Source organism: Cetorhinus maximus, chromosome 20 (assembly GCF_964194155.1).
Source record: "Cetorhinus maximus chromosome 20, sCetMax3.hap1.1, whole genome shotgun sequence".
In the NCBI taxonomy this organism is placed as follows: domain Eukaryota; kingdom Metazoa; phylum Chordata; class Chondrichthyes; order Lamniformes; family Cetorhinidae; genus Cetorhinus; species Cetorhinus maximus.
This window is the reverse complement of record NC_135898.1, coordinates 66,102,673-66,128,366: the sequence shown is the minus strand read 5'-3', so window position 1 is coordinate 66,128,366 and position 25,694 is coordinate 66,102,673. Positions and strand designations below refer to the sequence as shown.

Genomic DNA, 25,694 nt, shown 5'->3' with positions numbered 1-25,694 from the left:
ATCCTATTCTTGATAATTTTATTTAAATATTCACAATCTCCTTTTTCCAATTCTTTAACTATTGCCATACTGTCAGCTTTTAGATGCTTCCTTTCCAGGCTGTAAATCCAATTTTTCTTGCGTCTTTCCTCACAACTGGGATGTTTGTCATTATGGATCAGCCTTGTGCCTCTAGCACTTGAATTAATCCCTTGTGTCTTGGTTACTACAACTAAGCACAGTACTTAACCTGCAGTTTGTGTTGAGCACTGAGCTGTTCCAATGTTCTATTAAACAATATCTCAGGAGACTTAAATAATAGTGTAATAGGCTGAAATAATAATGTAAGAGACAAGGGTTTCATTGCGTGGTGCTCTGGAAACAGTACTGGGGAAAGAAGAAACTGTTTTGTTGGGATGGACTAGCAAATTGAGTAACTAGGGAGGTAGGGCTTTAAACTAATGAAGAGGGAGGTGAGAAGATTAAGGAAAGGATAAATTCAAAAGCAGTAACAAAATTGTCAAGTTAGTAGAATAACAATTCAAGTAAAAATAAGCAGTGGGTTGGGAATGGATAGAACGTTTAACAAAAAGTAACAGGGCATTATTGACTAAGATGGCATCAGGGAAAAATAGAAAAAAGTTAAAGCTAAAGGTACAATATCTGAATGTGTGAAGCATCAAAACAAAACAAATGACTTAATACCACAGCTGGAAATTAATGTGCTTCATTTAATAATGATTACAGAAATGTGGCTGCAGAGTGTCCAAGGCTGGGAGCTAAATATTCCAGCATATAGGACTTTTAGAAGCGATAGGCAAAATGGAAAAGCAGGTGCGGCTAGCCTTGCCCATAAAGAACGGGGTAAAGACAGTAGAGAAGAAGAATCTTCGTTTGGAAAATCATGATGTAAAATCAGTTTGGCTGGTCTAAGAAACAAGGGGCAGAAAATACAGGTGGGCATAGTTTATAGGTTCCTAACAGTAGTTGTAGTGTAGGGAGGAGTATAATTCAGGAAATTAGAGATGCACGGAACAAGGGTAATACAATACTTATGTGGGACTTTAACCTTCATATAGACTGGGCAAACCAAATTTGCGGTAATAGTGTGGAGATCGAAAGTATGGAAGTTAATTTTCTAAATCAGTATGTCGAGGAACTAACCAGGGAACCTAGTACAATGCAAAAATAAAAGGGTTAATTAAGGGTCAGTAAAGCAGCCTTGAGGGAAAATTGATCATAATGTGATGGGATTTTAAACTGAGTTTGAAAGTGATTTAGTTAAATCAGAAACTAAGGTCTTAAATATGAACAAAATAAACTATGTAATAGAGGGTAAGTTGCCTAAGGTATTGTAGGAAACAAGATTTAAAAATATGATGGCAGATAAGCAATACCAGACATTTAAAGAATCCATTCACATTTTGCAACAAATATTCATTCCCTTAACAAATTAAAATCCCCATGGGAAAAGTGGTCCAACCCTTGGTTAAGAATATTAGATTAAAGGAAGAGGTTTTTAACACTGCCGAGAACAGTAGTAAGCCTCAGATTTGGGAGAAGTTTAGAATTCAGCAAAGGGTAACTAAAAAACTGATAAAGAGAAATAAGAATATAAAAGTAAAGTATGAAGAGACACAAAAATGGATTGTAAAAGCTTCTAAAAGTATGTAAAAAGGAAGGGATTAACAAAAGTAAATGAGATGGGAGAAAATATGATGGGGAATAAGGAAATGGCAGAGGCATTAAAAGAATATTTTGTATCTGTCTTCACAGCAGAAGACGCAAAATAACATTCCAGAAATAGTGGGAACCAAAAGTCTATCAAGAATGAGGAATATCATGAAACTAATGAGTAAATAAATAGTATTAGTGAAATGAATGGGACTAAAAGTCGACTATTTACAATCTATATCAATGGCTTGGAAGAATGGACAGAATATATTGCTGCCAGATTTGCTGACAATACAAAAATAGGTGGGAAGGCAAGTTCTGAGGAGGAGATAGAGTCTGCAAAGGGATATAGATATATTAAGTGAATGGGTAAAATTTCCAGATGGAGTATAATGTGGGAAAATGTGAGGTTATCCACTTTGGTAAGAAGAATAAAAAAAGCAGAATATTATTTAAATGGGGTGAGGCTAGAGAACGCTGCGGTACAGAAGGATCTGGATGTTCTGGGTTGAGCAGGTTGGGCCTATACTTGTTGGAGTTTAAAAGAATGAGTGCTGATGTGATTGAAACATTCATTTCACTAATACTATTTCTTTCCTGATGCATTTCTAAGGAATTGAGCTTACCAATGGCCAATGCTTCAAGCTTACACCTATTTCTAATTTGTCCTGGGAAAACAATGCCTGATCAAGCATGACCCTGACGTGTCTCTATGCAAAGTGAAAGCAGGTTTGGACATGCTGGCGGTCAAAGTTACCTTCCAACTATTGAATCACTCACATTCAGATTTTGTGCTGCAATAGGAAGCAATCAAAACAGATGTGATGAGGGTATGTCATTAGTAACTCAATATCTTTAAACCAGACAATGCTTTCAGCAAGGTTGGGATTGCCAAGGTTAAATTGATGAAGGTAGTTCAGAAAGCTGTGATCCAAGAAGACATTAGCTGTTTAGCATACAATAGTGTTTGCAATTTAAAAGAAAACCTAAAAATCAAGACTAGTTATGTTTCAACAAAACGCTTTTATATCTTCTCTTAAGAATCAATGCAATCAAATAGTTGATTGCTAGATAAACAAAAATTGCGGATCAGTATAACTCATTATGAGATATATCACAGTACTTACTCAGGCCAGGCTGCAAGGAAAAAGATAACTTGGCTTTGGGAGTTATTGGAGTTGGCATTGGTGATGAAGAAAACCGTTTATCAGGTGCCATTATATTAATCACCTGGCTCTTTGGTCTTTGTGGCCTTAATGGACTGATCTGAAAACATGACATAAGTTGTATCATGAAAAGAACTACAGTTTGAATGAAATCAATTTGTTTTACAATGCATGAATGGCTTGTCATATGACAGGTTAATTTACTGAAGTTGATGGTTACTACTTTGCTGATTTAATACATTTCTTGTTCAGTGGTAGCTTGATAATGTGACATTAATATCACAATTCTGAAGTCCTAGGGCTTCTAGTTCTGTGGTACATGCACTGCTATAGTGGGCCAGGCAGACCAGAAAGTCCTAAGTTTGATGTTAGTTAGTACTTAGATCTCAGTAAGGGTGCCAGTAGGGATGTTTCAATTTATCTTAGCGTTCCAAAACAGGGGAAAAAGAATCAAAGATTTTGCTTCTGATTTGATTGGATTTGGATTTGATGTCATCACAATCATAAATCAACTAACACATATCACCTGGGCTCACACATGAGAAATAGCAACATACTTAAGGATTGGTAGCTCTTCTGAAACTGTGCCCAAAAAGAGCAACAACTTTTAGGAAAGGAGAAGAAAATGTTAGGAAGACAAAATCTTAAGCCTCCACTTTATCTTAATCTATTTGATGTAATAGCAGGAACAACTGGAAATATTACATATTGTTTTTGATCACACTTGAGTTTGGTCCTTAAAATGCAACCTCATCAGGCTTTTAATCCATACATGTCTAGCTTCATGTTCACTATCAAAGTAAAATCATAAATCGCTAAGTAAAATTATTACAAGTAGCAATAGCTTAATCAGACAAGGTGCAAAACTTCCTTTTAAAAACAGAAACACTACACAGCATGGGCAGAATTTTTCCGTCAGTGAGCTGGGGGCGGGGCCCGCTCACCGATGTGAAAATGACACGGAATAACATTGGGCGGAACCCCCGACGTCCTCCGCCCCATTTAAATACTCAGGAAGGCGAGCAGACAGCGCGATCAGCTGTCCGCCCGCCAACCTGTCAATGGCAAATTGAGGCTATTGACAGAATCATTAAGCCAATTAAAGGCCCTGCCCATCCAACCTTAAGGCTGGCGGGCAGGCCAGGAGCCCCAGCGGGCTTCTGAAAAAACATGAAACCTCATCCACTGGCGGGATGAGGTTTCATGTCTGTTTTAAAAAACTTTAATAAAGTTTCTGTGATATTTATTAACATGTCCCATCTTGAGTGACATTGTCACATGAGGGGGACGTTAATAATTTTTTTATTTTTCTATTTTTCAACTTACAAAAACTGTCAGCGCTCTCCCTGAGGCAGCAATTAATCTTAGGGAGATGTGCGCTCTTTCGTGCACATGAGCGAAAGAGCGCACTTGGGCAATTGTGGAATCCCTTCCCCCCACACAGGAAGCGCATAGCGCTTCCCGTCGGGTGGCCTGCTGGGCGGGCCTTAATTGGCCCACCCACTCAAAATGGCGGCGGGGCCCAATTCAGCAGCGGCGATCGAATGCCTGCCTGCCGCCGAGCCGGTGGAGCCTGCCCGCCCATCAAGGGCAAAATTCTGCCCCGTATAAACACAAAATGGTTAAATGGGACTTCTGATTAATACACAGGATGCTATTTTGGTTCCCATTTTTTTGGTGGAAAGCTAATGTTCAACATGGGTAGAACTCTTTAATGCCTGATGCTTTACAAAGATTTTTCAAATAAGTGCCTAGCTGATGGAATTTTAAAGATCTAACCATCCTCCTCCATAATCTACTTTACTTATCATTGCTGTTTTCATCATCTATAAATGGTGGCTGCATTTTCCTTATACTTAGTCACTTAGCTGGAATTTTCTTGTCCTAAGCGCTTGTGCAACGTCATTAAGCGTCTCTGTTGTACTTGAAAAAACAACTTTGTTTTGAAAATTTAATGTGAATCCATTATCCCTTTTTGACAATCTAATTATGACATTAAAGTTGTTATAGTTCACTGCTCAAAAAATCCTAAAAAAGTGACATAAAGTGAAGGTTTAAAATACAGAGAATTGTCAAACGCAATTTATGTTGCATTTTCAATGTCAACTGCTCAGCTTCTTAACGTTACATTACTTCATGTGTACTTACAATGTGTAATGCTAAATGTTTTTTGCAATCATTAAAACAGTTACTCTTAATTATCTCATGGTTCTCAGAACTTGCATTTTAAGTAGTCAGGAAGAACATTGAATATTTAAATGAGTTACTTTATCCAGAAGTTGACAGAACTCCCAGTCCACAAATTATTCTGTAATTACCGTTTCAGAGAGAATCACCGCCTCTGTAGACTGGACAGAAATATCAGTAGTTTTAAATTCTTTGTCAAACATTTCTTGATGTCTACTATTCCTTTTTTCCTTTTTTCGCTCTCTCTTGTCTTTGTCTGCTTCATCCTTATCCAATTTATCCTGAGATCTTGAATGCATCTTCTTTGGAAGAAGGGGCTCAAGAATAAATCTAAAATGAACCATAATGAATAATGAAAAAAAAGTTTTTTAAAGAAATAATTAAACTTGCTGTTACTATTCAAAAGCCTGTTTTTATTAATGCAATTTTAAGAATGAGATCTTGAAAAAATATTTTTGGTATAAAACATTTCTGATGGTATCTGGTAAAACTCCACTGCAGCATATTACAACCCAAAGAACGTTTACCAGTTTTTACTTTTAAATTTTAAATCTTAAACACTTCCTTATTTTCATGAAGATGCAAAAGTAAGTCCCCAAAGTTCAGTACTCATGCCTGGATTTTCCATACTGCATTATTTTAATGCTGGCATTACCACAGGTGATAATAGTTCTGCTCAGAAAACTGAATGTTGGCATGTTACAGTACATTCTGAAACATATTTTTGATGTTAACATCAGAATAATAAGTACAACATTTTCACAAGTTTTATTTTAAAAATTAAATCACCATTTTGGGTACATGTGCCAGAACCAGATTATGTAACACAGTTTTGGTATTTTCAGTCATGCTGTATTGTAGAATCATTCTTAGATCATAAATGATATAGATTGAAGCATTAAGGCTATATAAATTAGACACAGAAATAAATTAGATTTTCATAAGCAAAATGAATAGACAATCAAAATCAATTTCCTTCCTACCATATAGCTTTATTTCTAAAGTAAACCTAACAGCTAAGTCTTGTATATATACTTTACGCTTGAGACACTTCTGAAATTGAAAACTTCTTTACTTTAACCAAGACAAATTTTGAAACCAATTTCATCCCTTTTTTCTGTTGTTCCAAATTACAATTAAAAATCATTACATGACCAGTAGTTAGCAGGTATACAACAGAAAGGACCTTGAGGAAGCATTAGGAAATCAAGGACATTTTTGGCTTGTCTTTCAGCAACATTTTAATAGATTAGTATTAATTTCTCAAAGATTGCAGGATTGATTGGTCCCATTTTCTACTATTAGAGTTTGTCTACCATCATCATCATCAGTCCTCTTTGTGAAAACTCATGAGAAGAATGTATTCAATATGTCGCCAATATCCTGATGATCTGTAACAGCTTTTACCCAATTTATCCTTTAATGGACACACCTGTCCTTTGAACTTCTTCTGACAATCACTGTTGTACTCTCCAGAATCATCTTACCCAATGTGATCTGTTTCTACTTCTCTTTGACACTACAAAAACTTTTTCCTCCATCCTTGGATCCCAAAATGAATTCCAATCCACCTCACTTTTGTTTCCCGTTATCTTTTTAAGTATTTGTGTTTTGTTTTTCAGTTTAATTTAACTTCTTTATTAAACTACAGTGGTATAGATTTTATTTTTCTGCTCTATGAAATATGCTTTCTTTCCTCGTGACTCATCCTGGATATTAGCCTAAAATACATTCCATTTTACTTTTGTTCTATTCTGGTTTCCTAATTATTGTCCTTTAAGATTCTTCTCAAGGATCCAAACTCTGCTCCTCAAAAGTCTAGAACAGCTATAATTTTTGATTGTAAAATGTTGTGTAAAATCTACTATCCCAGATGTTCACTGACCTCCACCTTATTAAGCAGCTTTGATAAATTATTAAACATCAAATACATAGGTCAGTATTTAATGTAGGTAAGGGGATCTTGCCCATCAGCTAGACAGCCAACGAAAGCCGTGTCACTTTTTTTTGGGAAAGCCTGCTAAATTAATTGCCACTCAGGCACTTAACTAGACAGTGGAGAGCCTTCCCCAGGATCAAGGACCCTGGGGGTGGAAGCCCCACTCGCTGAGAGCTACCAACTAATCAGAAGCCAATATCCCTATTGAATGGCAGGGCCACTGGGGAGGCGATGGCTGCTGCTCGAATGACACACGCCTAAGGCCTAGGGTCATCGCTGGAATCCAGGCCACAGGTTAGTTATGGTGGGAAGTGATCGTGGGGGAGGGATGACGGCAGCTGGGGTAGCGTGGTGGCTCTCAGTGAGCACCCGCCCTACTTTCTGACCAGGCACTGAGTGCTTTTAAATGAGGGACCCTCCCCTGGAGCATGCAAGCATCCCTGTACAGGTTTGCTTGTCGTGTTCCCCACATGGTGAATCCCCCGCCTGCTGCTGGGTTAATACCATTAGCGGTGGGATGAGGCCCTTAAGTGGGCATTAATTGTTGCCGGGGTGGGGGGGGGGGTTTGACAGTGGCGTGGTGGTAATGTCACTGCGCTAGTAATCCAGAGACCCAGGCTAATGCTCTGGGCAAGTGGGTTCCAACCCCATCATGTGATAATCTGTCATGTAAAGCTAGTGTCATTAATGGTGACCATGAAACTATCATTGATTGTTGCAAAAACCCATCCGGTTCACTAATATCCTTTACGGAAGGAAATCGGCTATCCATGCCTGGTCTGGCCTACATGTGACTCCAGACCCACAGTAATGTGGTTGACTCTTAACTGCCCTCTGAAATGGCCTAGCAAGCAACTCAATTCAGGGGCAATTAGGGATGGCCAAAAAATGCTGGCAATGCCACATCCCACGAAAGAATAAAATAAAATAAAATAAAATTGGCAGTGGAGGCGGGAATGTGACAGGGTATCCACGCTATTCTCCTGCCTGATTAAATGCCCCCACCACCACAGTGGAGGGCATTAAATTCCGTCCATTATATCTGCAATAGTAGCCTCTCATATGTCAACCCTGTAAACTTGCGTGTATTGTAACACATCCATTTTGAATGTCCCCAACTGTCCATTCTATCTCCAGAATGTTTAAGTTGTCCTATGATTATTTAGCTACATTTTCTGCAGTCCTCCTTACCTGCCTAAGCAATTCCCTAAATGTCTTTTAGGAGGTTAGTAACAATTATCAATTAATTAATTGTTGCCCTGATCAGTTCTATCTGTATTGTTCCAATCTTATTCATCTGCTGTTATAACCAACCACTCAAAGTTGATATATCATTCTTCATCGATAACGTATCTCTTTGTGGCTTTATCATTGAGACATTTTATACCACCTTAGCTTCAGTGCTTGATTTACATTTCAATGACAATATCAACATTCTTGCTAGCTGCATTTTCCTCAAACTCCAGTACTTTATTTCTGATGTTCTTTGCATTTGTATAAAAACATTTAAACTCATCCTTCTTACTTGATCACTGTGCTACTGATGTAATAAATTTCCATTTTTTGGTGTTTAAAATTCACACTTCCTTTACACCTTACTAGTTTAAATCCTCCCTCTACTGCACTATTTATCTTCTGTTTTCTGTTTTGAGACCTCTGCATTCACAATATTTATATATTTTTGTGCAACCATAATACAAATAAGGAGAATGGGAGCAAAAAATCATTATGCCAAGTCTCTGCACCTTTTATAGTACCTCAGGGTTTGTAGAAAGCTGGGCCCATGCTTGCAACAGGTACAGGCTCACTGTCAGTGGGGCAGGCGGAGGTATTTCCAACCTCTATTTCCCAAAGTTTTGTATACGGGGCTCCCAGAAGTACAAGTACCTCAAGAAGTTGGTAATGGACCTATCAGGACACTCCTAACCAGATCAGAGGATTAGGAGGAAACCCCAACTGAATGTTGAAGAGCACCCAAACAATAAATTCTGTTTCTTATCAATTGGATTTTGGAGCCTTATAGCTTCCTTTCTTCCCTCATTTTCAGGCACAAGGTTTTGCTATGGATGGGCTCATAATGCACATGAATATTCATTAATTTAGCAACAACTGTTGTCTTCAACTTTGCCAAATTTCTCAGAAAGCTAATCATATTAACTCTAAAACATACCCATCAGAACCAGGCCTAGACGGGGTACTGTCAGATGACATGGAGGAGACTGATGCAACTGATAGAGGTCTTGGAGTTGATGGCATTGTGAAGGATCGTACCATTGATCGAGGCCGGTTTCCTCTGCGCTCATCTGGATTTGCAGACTGGAAGTAACATATTTACATTGTAAACACGCATTCAAATTCCAAACATAATTAAAGGTGACTGCTTTGTTAACACAATTTTTTTTAAAAGTAAGAGTGACATTTCTGTTTACAGTTACTCAATCCTCTTGAATGTGAACATGATTCCGTAACATATGACAATACTCAGAATTCATCTGCCGGTTTTAATCTGCAAGAGTGTGGGGAGTAAAATTTTGGTGTAATATTAAAATTGGTTCCTTTATCAACCTGGAAGCAGATATCTATCCTATAGCTAATAAGAAAATCGGAAACTTGGAACACTGGCTAGCCAAATGCCTCGCCGAGTATAAGAACATATGCCTAGATATCCAAAGTTCTGTGGATGAGTTGTAGGTGAGCCAAGTAGTTTCTGCTCAAGCTCCAGAACAGATGGAGGCATCATTCAGTGGACAGACTGCATGCCAAGACGATGATGGCAATGCACTCACATATTTAGTGCTGAGTTATACTACTCACCATGCCATCTGACAGAAGTTGCTGACACTTGCTATCCAACGAGTGAGAGTTTACAGCAGTGAGTGTGTCTGTTGTCTGTCTACTTCTTTCTATTCGTTCTTGGGATGTGAGCATCACTAGCAAGGCCAGCATTTACTGTCCATCCCTAATTGTCTTTGAGAAGGTGGTGGTGAGCTGCCTTCTTGGACCACTGCAGTCTACAGTACTGTTAAGGAGAGAGTTCCAGGATTTTGACCCAGTGACGATACATTTCCATGGGAGGATGGCTTGAGGATAAGCTTGCAGATGTTGATGCTCAATACATCTGCTGCTCTTGTCCTTCTAGGTTGTAAAAGTCATGGGTTTGGAAGGTAAGTCGAAGAAGACTTCAGTTGCTTCACTGCACCTTGTAGATGGTATACACTGCTGCCACTGTGCATCAGTGGTGGAGGCAGTGAATGTTTAAGGTGGTGGATGGCATACCAATCAAGTGGGCTTCTTTGTCTTGGAAGGTGTTGAGCTTATTGAGTGTTTTTGGAGCTGCACTCATCCAGGCATATGGAGAACATTCCATCACACTCCTGACTTATGCCTTGTAGATGGCAGACAGTCACATGCCACAGAATTCCCAGCCTTTGATCTGTTTCTAAGCCACAGTATTTATATGGATGGTACAGTTAGGTTTCAGGTCAATGATAACTTCCAGGATGCTGATGTTGGGAGATTCAATGATGGTAATGCCATTAAAGGTACAGGCGAAGTGGTTAGACTTTTGTTGGAATAGTCATTGTCTGACAGCCGTGTGGCGCAAATGTTACTTGCCACTTATTAGTCCAAGCCGGAATGTTGTCCAGGTCCTGCTGCAGGCAGGAACAGACTGCTTCAGTATCTGGTGAGTTGCAAATGGTACTGAACAACGTGTAATCATCAGGGAAGGCCACTGATGAAGTAGCTGAAGATGGTTGGGCCCTAAGGAACTCCTACAGCAATGACCTAGGGTTGAAATGATTGGCCTCCAAAAACCATAACTATCTTGCTTTGTGTGAGGTATGACTCCAACCAGTGGAGAAATTTTTGTTGGGGGGAATTGGAAGGAAGTAGGTAAACTAAACTCTTAGGTTGAGTAGACCACGTTAAAGGTATACAAATGCAAATTGTTACAGTTAACTAATTGATAGATATTTATTGCTATGATTAATCTATAACAGACACTGACATGGCATGAGGAGACACCCAATTGGGGAGAGCTTTGAGAACCACAGCTCCAAATTCAGCAGAGAGGTCAGTGGGGATATGCTCCACAGTCATTTCACGCTCTAAGGTGGGCTTTCTGCCCCTCACTTGGGCAGGAGTCTTACCTCAGAGATCCTGCAAACATGCTGGTGAGGGCCTGTAAAATTCTATCCCATGTTTACCATGTCATGTCTAAAACTGTTCACATACTGTATCCCAAAATGTTATTTTCGGAAAGAAATTTATCTAATTTGTAAATCAATTCCAACTGTTTCAACCTTATTGATTCCCCTTTGAATGCAGGCTGCGCCCACTATTTCTACAGCCTTGGGCAAGGGGAAAGAGCTTGTCATAGTCTTGTTCTTTTGGAATTTGAAAAACAGAAATCTGAATCTTCTTTTTTCCCCCGTGAGAACACGCTCATTGGATAACCGTCCAAGCCAAGTGCCAAATAGACAGGACAGACTTCATTGCACTGCAATCTTTGCAAGTTTAGTTGATTAAATTTCAACAGTATCTCTGCACCTTTGGGATAGAGGAGCAGGAAGAGGCCATTCAACCCCTTGAGTCTGTTCCACCAGTCTGTTAGATCATAGATGGTCTGTACTTCAGCTCCAGTTGGCCACCTTGTTCCATATCCTTTGATAGCTCTACTTAACCAAAATCTGCCAGTCTCACACCTGAAAATTTCAACTGATCTACAGCATCCACAGCCTTTTGGGGTTGAGAGTTCTAGATTTCCACTATCCTGTGTGTGAAAAGTGCATCCTGATTTCAATCCCAAATTGCCTAGCTCTAATTTTAAGATTATGTTCAGTTCTAATTTCAAAGTTATGCTGTGCCAGCCTGCATTTAAACCAATTGAACTTAGTCACTACAGGAGAGTGTCATTCTACGGGTGGAATTTTATGGCCCCTCCCGCTGGCAAGATCTTCTGGTCGCACTGAAGCCAATGGACTTTGGAATGGCTTGCCGTGACGGGGTCATAAAATGCCACCCTATATCAGGCAAAAAGAAACTCTTATCTGTATTTTTCATTGGTATGATTTTAATGACAAGATACTGAATTTAATTTGGATTGGCATTCTAAAATAAATTCCCATGTGGAATTTGGACTTAGTGCATGATGCTGAAGAGTGGCAATAACCAACGCTGAAAATAGCTCTTAGCAAATTAGAGAGAAATTGGGCAGGATTTTGAGATTTAGGCTGAGACCCTGGCAGAGGTTAAAAGCAGGTCTCGACCATGCACAGTATGGGGAACAATCGCCCAACAGTGATTTTCCCCAATTGGAGGCCATATTGGGTTCATCAACCAACTAAGGATGGTGGGCAGGCTCTCAAAGCTGGTGGGCCAATAGGAGGCTCTTAACTTGGAAGCAGCTGCAGCCTGTAGTTCTGGTAAGAGAGAGAGTGGGCGCCTCCATCTTGAGGTGATCCCTCGGCACTTTTATAGCTTTTCAATCAAGGAACAGGAATGCTGCTGGGCCACCATCATGAAGAAGGAACCCTTCCACAGGGCAACCTGCAGCTGGAGTTATGGATAGGTAAGCAGGAAAGGCCTTAAAACATGCCTGGAGCATTGGCCCTCTAGTCTGCCACCAGGAGGCAGCCTCCAGGCAGCTGGCCTATTCCTGATACAGCAGGGGGCCCATGGACTGACTGAAAAATTCCAGTCGGCCTTTTATAATTGGTCTTATTTTGCCATCAATGTACCTGAATTGACTACTTACTGCTTGCTTGTCTTTCTACCCCTGATCCCACCTATAGGAAAATGGATGGCTGGCAGGATGGTGCTGGCAAGCTGACATGCAAAATACATGCCCATCCGCCTCCATTCTTGACCCCATATTGGTCATTCTTGGTTACAATAAGGGCTTGGAAGGTAAAAATAAAAGATTTTCAGGTTCAGGCAGAAGCTTACAAATAATGTTTTATGTTTAAAGTTAATGTCACCATTCTGTTCATTTTAAAAAAAAATTGACATTTTACAGAAAAAAAACATTAAGAACATAAGAAATAGGAGCAGGAGAAGACCATATGGCCTGGTGAGCCTGCTCAGCTATTGAATGTGGTCATGGCTGATCTTGGGCTTCAGCTCCACTTTCTCGCCCACTTCCCATATTCCTTGATTCCCTGAGGGACCAAAAATCTGTCTCTCTCAGCCTTAAATATATTCAATAATGGTGAAGTACAATTCTCTGGGGCAGAGAACTGCAAAGATTCCCAACCTTTTGAGTGAAGAAATTTCTCCTCATCTCAGTCCTAAATGATTAGCCCTTTAACCTGAAACTGTGTCTCCTTATTCTAGATATCCCAACGTGTCAATATCTAACCTGTCCAGCCCCTTCATAATCTTGAACATTTCAATGAGATCACCTCTCATTCTTCTAAGCTTCAGAGAATATAGACCCAAATGTACACATACTCTCATCATAGAACAATCATCTCATCCCAAAGACCAATCTAGTGAACCTTCTTGTACTGCCTCCAATACAAGTGTATGCTTCCCTAAATATGAAGACCAAAATTTCACACAGCATTCCAGGTGTGGTCTCACTAAAGCCCCATACAACTGTAGCAAGACTTGTTCGTTCTTGTGCTCCGATCCCTTGCAATAAAGGCCAACATGCCATTTGCTTTCCTAATTGCTTGCTATACCTGCATGCTAGCTTTTAATGTTCTGTGCATGAGTACACCCGAGTCTCTCTGTACACCACCTTTTATAAAATATTCTGCTTTTCTAAACCTATGACCTAATTAAATAACCTCACACCTCCCCACATTATACTCTGTCTGTCACCTTGTTGCCCACTTATTTAATCTGTCTAAATCTCTTTACGGCCTCTTTGTGTCCTTCTCACAGCTTGCATTCCCATTTTATATCATCAACAAACATAGATATATTCCTCTCTGCCTCTTCATCTAAGAAAATTAATATAGACTGTAAATAGCTGAGGCCCCTGCACTGATCTTTGCGGCACTCCACTAGTCACAGCCTGCCAACTTGAAAATGCTCCATTTATCCCTACTGTCTGTCTCCTGTTTGTTAACCAATCCTCTATCCATGCTAGTATATCACCCCCAACTTCATGAGCCCTTATCTTGTGTATTAACCTTTAGCGTGGCATCATAATGCCTTTTGGAAATCCAAGTATACTACATCATTGGTTTCCCTTTCATCTACCCTACTGGTTACATCCTCAAGAAATGCTAATAAATTTTTCAAATAGGATTTTCCTTTAATCAAACCATGTTGATTGTTCTAATCATATCTTGCTTTCCTAAGTGTATTGTTAAGACTTCCTTAATAATAGATTCCAGCCCTTTCCCAATTATTCATGTCAGGCTAACTCTTTCCCTCCCTTTTTGAATAGCAGGGTTACATTGCGAACTTCCAATCTGCTGGATCCATTCCAGAGTCTGGGGGCAGGATTTTTAGGTCGGCGGGTGAGTCCGGGATCAGCCCACCGACTGCTATCGGCTCCTGACCGCGAATTCATGCTGGCTAGCCAATTAGCGGCCAGCCAGTGTGAAGCACGTGCTGAAAAGCTCAGAGCTGCCGGGATGGGAGCGGGAGGAGGGCGAGCGCTGAAGTCAGCGTGGGCGAGCAGTCACAGAAAGCTCCCCGAAGGCAGGGAGTTGCCTCAGGGAGCTGAAGACCTGACCAATCTAAAATAAAGGTCACAGAAACTGGAAAAAAAAGTGTCCAAGCTTCATAATCAGTCACCTGAAAATGTAGGTCATGAAAATGCTGTTCACAGAAATTTAGTTTTATTTTAATTTATCACGGAAACCTCATCCCACCCATGGATGAGGTTTCCTGGAACATGCAAAGGCCACCATGCTGATTCACCCGCCCACCAACTGTAACGTTGGACGGGCAACAAAAAATCTGTTAACTGCGCCATTAATGAGCTTAATTGCCCTCTTAATTGCCGATGGGCACTTCCGAGTTTAGCACGCGTTCGCCGACCAAAATATTGCAAGTGTGCGATGACATTGGGACCTTTGCTCGGCGTCATCACGAGTTATTTCACACTTAAGCGGGATCGGGCTTGTGCCCACCCGCTCAGCAAAAATTTTCTGCCCTAGGAAATTTTGGAAAACCATAGTCAGCACATTTTTGAGAACCCGAGGATATAGGCCATCAGGTCCTGAGGATTTGTTGGATTTTAGTCGCTTGAGTTTCTCCAGTACTTTTCTCTGTTGATATTAATTACCTTAATTTCTTCACTCTTATTAGCCCTCAGGTTACCCTCTAGTTCTGACATGTAACTTGTGTCTTTTACTATGAAGACGGACACAAAATAATTTGTCCAATGTCTCTGCCATTCCCTCATTCCCCATGATAATTTCTCTGGTTTTTGCTTCTAAGGGACCAATGTTTACTTTAGCTACTCTCTTCTGTTTTATATGCTTGTTAAAGCTCTTACATAGTGTTTTTTACATTCCTGACTAGTTTACTCTCATATTCTACTTTTCCTTTTTTTTACCAACTATTTGGTGGTCCTTTGCTGGTTTCTAAAACACTCTCAACCCTCAGACTTACTACTTTGCAACATTATTAGTCTCTTCTTTTAATCTAATACTATCCTCAAACTCCTTAGTAAGCCATGGATCTTTCTCACTGAGTTTTTGTTCTTCAATGGAATGTTATTTTGTTGAATATTTTGAATTGTTTCTTTCAATGTTCCCCACTGTTTACTTACCACCATATCTTTTAGTACATTTACTCGATCAACCTTAACCAGCTCTCCTCTCATACCTATATAATTGGCTTTGTTTAATTTTAAATTTCTTGTTTGTGTTTGGAGTGTGTCAATTTCAAACTTAATGTGGAATTCAATAGGGTTATGATCGCTATTTTTTATTATGACATTACTAACTAGCCTCACCTCATTGCACAATGCTAGATGTAAAATAGCTTTATCCCGAGTTGGTTCCCCAACATATTGTTCCAAGAAACTGTCACAAAAGCATTCTACAAACTCATCGTCCAGATCATCCTTGCCTATTTGATTGATTCAGTCTATATAAAGATTAAAACCCCCCACAATTACTACATTGTCTTGGCACAAGTTTCAATAATTTCTTGTTTAATGCTCTGTCCAATGGTGTAACTAATATTAGGGGGGGCCTATAAACTACTCCCACAAGTGTTTTATGATGCTTGTTAGTCCTCATAACCATCCATATGGATTCTACCTTTTGATTTTCTGATTCAAGATCCTTTCTCACTAATGCCCCTCTGTCATCTTGTATTATCATGGCTACCCCTCCTTTTTCATTCTGCTCGTTTTTTCAAAATTTTGTGTTCTGTAGAATATTTATTTCCCAACTTTGATCGCCTCATAACCATGTATCGGTGACAGTGATTAGGTCTAAACTATTTACAGTAAAATTTGTCTTATCTGGCACTGTACCATACGGAGTTCTCTAGTAATTGGAAGTTCTGACAGCTCAAATATTTTTTAAAGCCGGTCATTTTCAGTGTTCAGATAATGCATTCTTTAAAAAAAACACTAATAATAACTTGTTCCCCATCAGTCCCACTCACACAACCACTAAAAATTGTCAAACTCATGGGCAGCTGTTATCAGTGGCCTGCCCTCATTCCACTTCAGCCTCCCACTTATTGCAGTACCATGTTGCTTGGTGTCGCTCACTATTTTCATGTGCTCCCGCACCTCTTGCAAGACCTCAACACCCGCATCGCCATTAGATCACACAGAAGCTTTCTGGCTGAAGACATGGAACTTTAAGAATTTTGCCCACTATAGATATGCAGTATTTTGCTTTACAATTTAAGAATTTTATTTCTTATCCTTCCCTCCTCCTTCCCTAAAAACATGCTTCTGCTTAAGAATTATTCACATGACTAGAAAAGATATCTTAACTCTTCCTGAATTTTCACAGTGGTTTTAGCTCTTGCTCAAGTTAGTTTAGGCATAGATTTATGCCACCATAGTATTTTTTTCCACTGTTGCATCTCCAGCTATTAGCATCTTGTAAGCAACGTGCTTTTTCAGGCTTCCATTTTGAATTAAGCCCCCACTTTAGAACAGAGCTTTCTATAAAACATTGCATTTTAATCAGAAAGCTAAAGTTTGAAACCTTGTCAAGTCAAACATGTCCTGGAAACACTTTGAGTAAGGAGGCACCCAGGCATTCTTGTTATTTTTTTTATAGGGTGGTTTTGGGGAGGTTATGTATAGTGCGTTATCTCAGATGAGGTAAAAAAACAGTTAGCGATTCGGTGAGGGACAAAGAACATCGCCGATGGGAAGCCTTTTAAGTATGTGTTTTAAGGTATATAAGCCAGAACTTGGATCATAGGTGTTAGGATACTCTTGAAGTGAAACTGGACACATTCAAGTTGGACAAGGCTATTTCGAGTCTGATCACCTTGGAACTTTGCAGTGTTAGTCACTGTACCATTGCATATTTTAACTTTATGGAGGGTTTTGGTTCCTTTAACAAGTATAATAAAACTATATACTTTGGAACAAGGCTCCCTCTGGTTTATGTGTATCACAGATTGAATCTAATCATCAAAGAGATGTCATTTGTTATGATTGGTAAAAGACTATGATTGTAGTGTCTACTTTCAATATCAAAGCATCTTATTAACATCTTTTCTGACCTCAATGTAAACGTCAGTATCCTTCAGTTGCACAAAAGAATTCTCATCTCAAATAACCGTTTGCACATAAGTTTTAGGCAATGGCTTAAATTGTATCAAACGCTGTAAAAAAATTAAACCTTTTATTTTTGACTTATTTTCTCCTACCGTTTGCGCCTAGTTACCTGCATTTTTTTGCCTGTATCAAGTCAGGGTAATATGCAGAGCAGGGTGAAAACTACAACTCCTAGCACCCATGATGACAGACTAAGGGTTGGGAAGCTTTTGTAGACATTTCTAATTTCTACATTAAGTACTCAGTTTTACATGTGGCTTAAATTATTTTTTTTCATTCATGATTGGGAGTTGCAGCTTTTTTTCTGCGAAGTATGATGAATGTCTTTTTATGCTCCAATCTGGACGTAACACATCCCATAACCAAGGGGATTATTTAATGGAGGTGATGGGCGTCTCACCCACTGGCTAGAGAGCTGGTGAGAGCCCAGTGTTGCCTCCTTTTGGGAAGGTCCACAGTATGGACAGCGGCGAGCCTTCCCAGGATCAAGAATCAAGAAACCCCCGGGGAGGAAATCCTGCCCCCTGAGAGCAACTGGCCAATCAAAGGCAGCAGCTATCAGTGCAGGCAGTGTCACCAGGGGAATGGTGGTTGCTGCCGGAAATTCATCCAGGGAAAGGACTAGGATCAGTGCGAGATCGAGGCCACATATTTCTGTTTCTGCTTTAGTTGTATAGGCATCACAGGCTAATATCCATTATCCACCAATATTTATATGGGTAGCGCTAGCTAAACTAGACAAAACCTACTGAAGTAGCAGTCTTGATGACGAAAATTTTTGAAACAGAAATAATCTAAAGATGGGTCTTGAAGATTTCAAGTGATGGGGCTATGACTATTTCCTTTGGTGAGTGATGGCAAGTAGGGGTCATGGGGAGTCAGCAGCAAGGGTGGGCTCTCAGTAGGCTCCCCACTCCTGATGCCGGATGCCTTGATCAGGGATTGAGAGCGTTTGAATGAGGGACTGTCCCCCTGGAAGCTCGCAAGCAACTTTGACCAGGGTAAATACCAGCAGCAGCGGGATGAGACCCTTAAGTGGGCATTAATAGCCCACTTAAGGGCCTCAATTGGCAAAGGCCTTCCATGAGCCGTCCCACCCAGAATCAGGGAAGGTGGGAAGGCGGCAAGGGGTTCCACCCACTATCCTCCTGCCCGATTAAATCCCCTCACCTACTGCCAAACTTACATCAGGGGAATCAGGGGAGGGTGGGTCCAGTGGTGTTCAAGGCTGGTCCTGATAGTTTGGGGTGTGAAGGTCCCCATTGTGGACGGAGTTCAATGGTGGTCTTGGGGTTGAGGCGGTGATGCTGATCTGGAGGATCCTGATTCCTAGCCCAATAGCAGTGCTGCCAAGCACTTAGCTCATGGATTCAACCCTTGACACCTTCTTTCAGCTGCTGGATCTCCCTAGAAATCTGGCCAACATGAGTTTAAAGTAGAATGACTGTTCAAAAGAAGGAAGGCAGCCTCATTTTAATATTTAAATGACCAACCCAATACCCACAAGCAAATAGGTTGCCCGCCCCTTGTCCCAGCTTCATTAAAACTGGGAATGGACGATTTCAAAGTGGGTTCATTTCCTATTCCAGATTGTTTCCATTTTAACCTCTGACATGACCTCAACCACTCAGTTTTAGGAGTTCAAATCCAGCCCATTAAGACTGCCACATTTCATAACAGGCAGCTACTAAAGACATATTCTGCTGCATCAAACAAAAGCTTATTAAATACCTAAGAAGTGGAAAGCCTCTGTGTTGATGTAATAACATGCTACATAGAGCAGGTGAATATCAGTTTGAACCACACATTGTGATTCTTCAGTTCCAATGGCTCATTATGAAGATGTAATGAGCAATGAGGCATTTTCCCCACAGGGAGTGAGTCACTAGGCAAATTATTACTCTACATTGTTCCCTGGGGTTGACTCAGGAGTATTTAGGCACATATCACCAACCTGTGCTTCGAGAGCTGCAAAGGTGCATAATATGAGGCTATTGGGGGACACTGGGATACTGGTTACCAAGTAAAAGGAAGAATATAACAGGTTACTAGCTTCCAGGTTGTGCTTTCCCCATGTTTCGAATTAAAAACATCAATGGCTCAGTGAGCTTAGCAAGAGTATACACAAACATACGAATTAGGAGCAGGAGTACGCCACTTGGTTCCTCGAGCTTGCTCCACCATTCAATAACATCATGGCTGGTCTGACTGTAACCTCAACTCCACATTCCCACCTACCCCCGATAACCTTTCACCCCCTTGTTAATGAAGAATCTATCTACCTCTGCTTTCAAAATATTCAAAGACTCTGCTTCTCCTGTCTTTTGAAGAACAAAGTTCCAAAGACTCACAACTCAAGAATAGCTGAACTAAATGAGATAGTTTATCCATAGTCCATGCTGAGTTAGCTGATTTTAATTAAGGGTTACAACCTGTATCAATGACCCTTGTTTAAGGAGCACATATGTGCCACTGATGCAAAGGTAAAATGCTGGAAATCTGAAATAAAAAGAAAAATAGCTGGAAATACTCAGCAGGTCCCGCAGCATCTGTGTAGAGAGAAACAGAGTTAACGTTTCAGGTTAATGACCTTTCGTTGGTGTATTGATGTCTCTGCCTAGATTGTTCTGCAGCAACCCAATCTGAAAATCTGAGTAAACTTTTGACAGTGGCCAGGAGGGTTTGGCACTCTTTTTACCCCCTTCCCACTGTGATGGGTTAGTCTCTGACTCCAATAATGGATATTTGGTCAATATCCCAGTGGGCATGGAAGGTGTTTGGAGCGCTACTCGGCAAGCAGCAAATGAGATGATGTCATGAAGCTATTAATGTATAGAATGTTTTGGAAAATGTTTTTCTTTTAAAATAGAGGTTAGTCTATGGGTATGTCTTAATTGGATTGAAGCCAGCTAGTCTGCGTGCTTTGATATGTACTAGTTTTGATATGTAAGAGAGATAGCGTGCATTTGCATTTTTTGAATAGAGCATTCAAGAAGTGGGGTGAAAACTTGACGCCTTTCTAGCAGATACCAAGCAACATATTTATATTACTAATAAAATTAGTACAATGAATGGGGTCTTATTGTTAAAAGATAAAGTTCAAGGAGACTGGTGAGACAATGAGAATTTGAATTCAATCAGTGGTGGTAGGTATAACTTCAGTAGTTTTCGGGTGTGCAGGCCAGAGGCAATGTAAGGTCAAAATGCAGCTGCAAGCCTCCAACTGGCTCCACAGTGAAAATAACCTCATTTTGAGTTCGCAAGGTAAAAATGCTTTGCCTAGTGTTTGGTTAAGTATATGGAATACTGTTGCCTTAATGGAGATTAGTTTGGGAATTTGTTAAAAGTTATGACAGTACTAATTTGGAGCCATGTGTACATATATTTTAATCTGTGTAAATTAATAAAATGTTTCATTTAGTTTAATGTAAAACCTTGAGAACTAGTGGTCTGATTCCTGAGTTTAGAGTCGCATCTCAAACATAACACTTAATATTATTGGTTATGACAGTTGTTTAAAGTTTCCCTCTGAGATTTTTAAAATAGCTCCGCTTTACCAATTGCATCGATCATAACAGATGAACAAATTGACAAGAGAAAAGCATCAGTGCAGCACCTTATCTATGGTATGTGTCACAACAAAAGGTTTGAAAAATATACTCACACATGTTTTGACTCCATATTGTTTCTCCACTTTTTCTTTCAATTGTTTGAAACAGGTTTCCAATCTCTCATGGAAAGGCCTCAATGCTTCGGTTACTTTCTCACCATGAATTCGGACTCCTTCGTTCAGGAATGGGATCTAAATAATTTTTAAAAATGTACAATGATGCCAATGTTCCACATCAACAATTTACACTTGTACATCTCCTTTCACATAACAAACGTCTCAAAAAACTTTACAGGAGATGGGGGAACTGGGAGGAAACTTATGAGGGGTGTTCAAAGACACTGGCAGAGAAGCGAATATGGTGAAATAAACACAGCAAGTGCTGGAAAAGCTCAGCAGGTCTGGCAGCATCAGTGGAGAGAGAAACAGTTAGCGTTTCAAGTCTAATATGACTCTTCTTCAGAATTTAAGGGCATTAGAAATGTTTTAGACTGTCGAAAGGGATAGGTAGCACAAAAGGGATGGTTAGGGATAGGTTAGAGGGCAGGAGGGATTAAATAAAAAAGATGTCATAGAACAAAAAGCAAAGGCAGTGGTAAGGATAGCTCTGAAAGCAAAAACATGAAAACAAGATTCAGACTGGCATTTAGCAAAAACACAAAATGGAGGACAGAATTCGTGATCCAATGTTGTTGAACTCAATGTTGAATCCAGAGGGCTGGAAGTGCCTAATTGGAAGATGAGGTGCTCATCTTCAAGCTTGCATTGGATTCATTGGAATATTGCAGAGGGCAAGGACAGAAATGTGAGCACTTTGCCCTTTGTTCCATGACACCTTGTAACTTAACCTTTCTGACCCTCTAACCTATCCCTGACCTTCCATTTAGTTCTACCTAGCTTTCCGCACCCTTTTTCCAACGGCATAAAGCCCATCACATTTCTAATTCTTTCCAATTCTGAAGAAGAGCTATATTGGACTCAAAACGTTCACTCTGTTTCTCTCTCCACAGATACTGCTAGGCCTTTGGAGTTCTTCCAGCACGTTGTTTTTATTTCACGTTTCCAACGTCTGCAGTATTTTGCTTCTATTTTAGCACTAAATATTATTGGTTATGACAGTTGTTTAAAGTTTCCCTCTGGGATTCTTTGTGGAGGCTTTTGAAAATTGGAAGACAGGTGACCAGGCAGAGGGGTTTAGTGAGACAATCTTAGAGTGCTGTGATATGGTAGCTAAAACTCCAAGATTCATTGCGGACTACTCTGTTTCCCACACTTCAGCATTTAAAAGTAGAGGGTTTAAGCTAGGAAATAGGACCAGAAGACATTTCAGACATAGCTAAAGCAAGATTGTGGTGGAATCTGAAAACGATACAAGGACTGTTAAGTTAATGCACTGAGAAATGGGGAGCTAATGAAAGTCAGCTATGACTAGGATGATAGGAGTGTGTGACTTCGTACATAACAGAATATCAGATTTAGTTACTGGTGCTGGTTTTACCAGTTCAATTTGCTCAAAATTGGCCAAATCAGAATAAAGGATTGCAGAATTTCAACTGCAAGTTAGGTCCAACACAAATCAACCTACAGTGATCTTTTGTGTTATCGTAAAGGCCTGCTGTTTGCAGGGGTTTACGTTCCCACAAAATCTCGCGAAGGGCGAACATACTTTATAATGGAAGTGAATTAGATAGGTTCCAGCCGTCCCAAAATTTAGCATTTTTAAAGGAAAAGAGGCAATAAAAACTACAGACGGAATCGTCCTAGGTTTACACTGAGTGCGGTAGTAGACGGGGAAAAGGATGTTTTACCTGCTGGCCACAATGGCAGCTTTTCACGCCATATCGTCCAAATCCCATCTCATTAATTATGCATTCCAAGGAAACATGCCGTTTCAATGGCGGGCGGGCTCTCATTCGCCTGCCACGCCATCACCTCACCGCCTCATCACGCCAGGCGCCTTATTTAAAGTGCAGCTGCACGCACACCTCTCAGTGCATCCAGCCCAGACTGCTGCACGGAAGGCATGGCCCCGAAAGGCAAGAAGACTCCAGTCCACCAGTTGAATGATGTGCCCCTCGAGCAACTTTTGGACGCCGTGGAGGCCTGCCGTGATGTCCTCTCCCCCCGCTCTGGGTGAAGACCAGCAAGCAAGGTCACCAATCCAGCATGGGAGGCGGTGGCAGCGGTGGTCAGCACCAATGCCCAGCAAAAGAGAACAGCCATCCAGTGCTGCAAGAGGGTGAATGGTCTCATCCATTCTGCCAGGATAAGTCACTCTTCTCATTACTCTCCAATCACAGACCCATCACAAATCCACAGGGATCTCACACCTCAAGGGACAACACCACTAACTCCCGCACACACCCTCACATCTCCATCAGGCTCATAATGGCTGGAGCTCTCGTCCTCATCCCTTTCATGTCTTCGCTCACCACACAAACATTCCATGTAGTGCCATGTGTCCTGCTCACATGCTCTCCATCGTTTTCATGCAGGAGAAGCTGGCTCACAACAGTATGGAGAGGTCCCAGATAGGGATGGGGGTGGCCCACATTAAGCCCCCCATTCACTTAGAGTAGTGTGCCATTGCACTGACTGGTGAGAATGTGGATCGTGCTTGCGGCAACGGTGTGGTCGGTGGTGAACACCCTCGTGAGGATGCTGCACCACATCATCCCTCTCTCATCACAACTGTGAGTGCTCTCTCCTGCTTTTGACTGCTACCATGAAATAATTATCTCTACTTTGGTTCACAGGGAGCACTGCCAAGTGACTAACACCCTCAGCCAGCCAATCCCTCAGCTCCATCCATGTCCTCACCTCTAGCCAAGAGAACTCGTCCTCCATTGAAGAGCTGGAAATAAACAGCCTGGAAAACAGTCACAGCGCTCATCTACACCCTCCACCAGTGCAGACACACACCTGGGTAGGATCTAGATCCAGAGCAGGCTCGGGGTCACAAGCTGGTGGTCGCTGCATGCTCACATGTCCGCAGCAGAAGGAGGCAGGTTCAGCTGAGCTCCCTGGCACTCGGAAGACTGCTGGGGAAGAGGCATCTGTGAGGATCAAGTCAGATGATGGGCCTCTGGATTTGGCCTTCCAATTCATCCTGGAGAGTCAGCAGAAGGTGGGGAAACATCACGCAGAGCTGTTGGAAGCCCTCAACAGAGTGGCATGTGAGTTGGAGGAATGTGTCCACTTGCTCTTTGATGAAGTGGTGCCCACATGTGCGCATATGGAGATCTCCATGGGGAGGATGGTGGGGACCAAGGAGACCCTGGTCCAGCAGAAAGTGGAGATGTGTACGGACCCGCACTCCATTGTAGCCATGGGTGAGTTCATGCAGTGGCAATGCGAGAGGGAAATGGGGCACACCGATGTCCCCCCAGGTGCTCTTTCCCCTCAAGGAGTCAGGCCGGGGCCCTTGGGCACCCGAAGAGAGGAGGAGTGGCAGCTGGACATCCGTAGGTCATCCACTCAGGAACCTCAGAGGTTATCCTCTCCCTCAGAGTCCCCTTTGCCCCTGACCCCATCAACCTCATCCTTTGTCACCGCAGAGGGAGCAGCTGGCCCACAGGAGGACAACCAAATCAAGCCAGGGCCTGCAAGGCCTCAGCTCTCCAGAGGACCCACACCGAAGTCATCAGAAGCAACAAAGCCAACCATTGCACAATCTGAAAATATATTCACTTTCACTGAATAATGTGTAATGGTGTCTTTCAGTCTCATTGACAGGCTTCGCGAGTTCTCCCACTGTATCCCCCCCACTAGCAGTTCAGCTGTACACAGCTGGCCCACTAGTGATTCTGGAGGGAGAAGTGTGCGTGTGGCAGAGCCTTTGAGACTTGTGCAAGCACTCTCCCACGCATGCGGATCCTTCCCTTATTATACTCATCTCAAAGTTCTGAGCACTTTCAATGCTGTCTGCTGGGGATCCGTTTCAGTTGTCCACCTGAGCTGACCTGCCCCTCCACCCGCCCACTGCCATGCATGGTCTCATCCACCGCGACTCTCATTTTACTTTCAATTTAGCAAGCATAGCAGTTTTTCTTGCACTCCCCAATCCTCTCCCCTCCCCCAGTCATCCATTTCCTTTCCCCCATCACTGTCAACTCCCCTGGCATCACCTTCCACCTCCCCACCAGCTCCAACCCTTTTCTTTCGGGGATGTCCAGATAAAATTTTCCTTCCTGAAAATTCTACCCCCACCCACATCAACCTCCCTGACCTTCTCCTTCCCACCCCAGGGTTTGTGTCTCCGAGTCCCCACCAATCACCCTTGCTGTCCCTTCTACTGATACCATCACACACTCACCCCCACCTTACTCTGCCCTTGGTCATTCTCACCATTTCCTCCCACACCCACCCGCAGTTCGCTCCCTAGGAGGCAGTAATGGACACGACAGAGCCCTC

General features: G+C 41.5%; 1 protein-coding gene across 2 annotated transcripts in view; it reads right to left on the bottom strand.

Moving 5' to 3' along the window:
• The window catches only part of dock1 (dedicator of cytokinesis 1), a 667,847-nt gene that overhangs the window by 6,719 nt on the left and 635,434 nt on the right, over positions 1–25,694 (bottom strand). For both annotated transcript variants that reach the window (XM_078564873.1, XM_078564874.1), the window contains 4 exons: positions 21,336–21,473; positions 9,116–9,261; positions 5,138–5,336; positions 2,781–2,919 (listed from right to left, as the gene is read on the bottom strand). In XM_078564873.1, the coding sequence (XP_078420999.1) occupies positions 2,781–2,919; positions 5,138–5,336; positions 9,116–9,261; positions 21,336–21,473 (622 nt within the window). The remainder of the gene's footprint in view (positions 1–2,780; positions 2,920–5,137; positions 5,337–9,115; positions 9,262–21,335; positions 21,474–25,694) is intronic.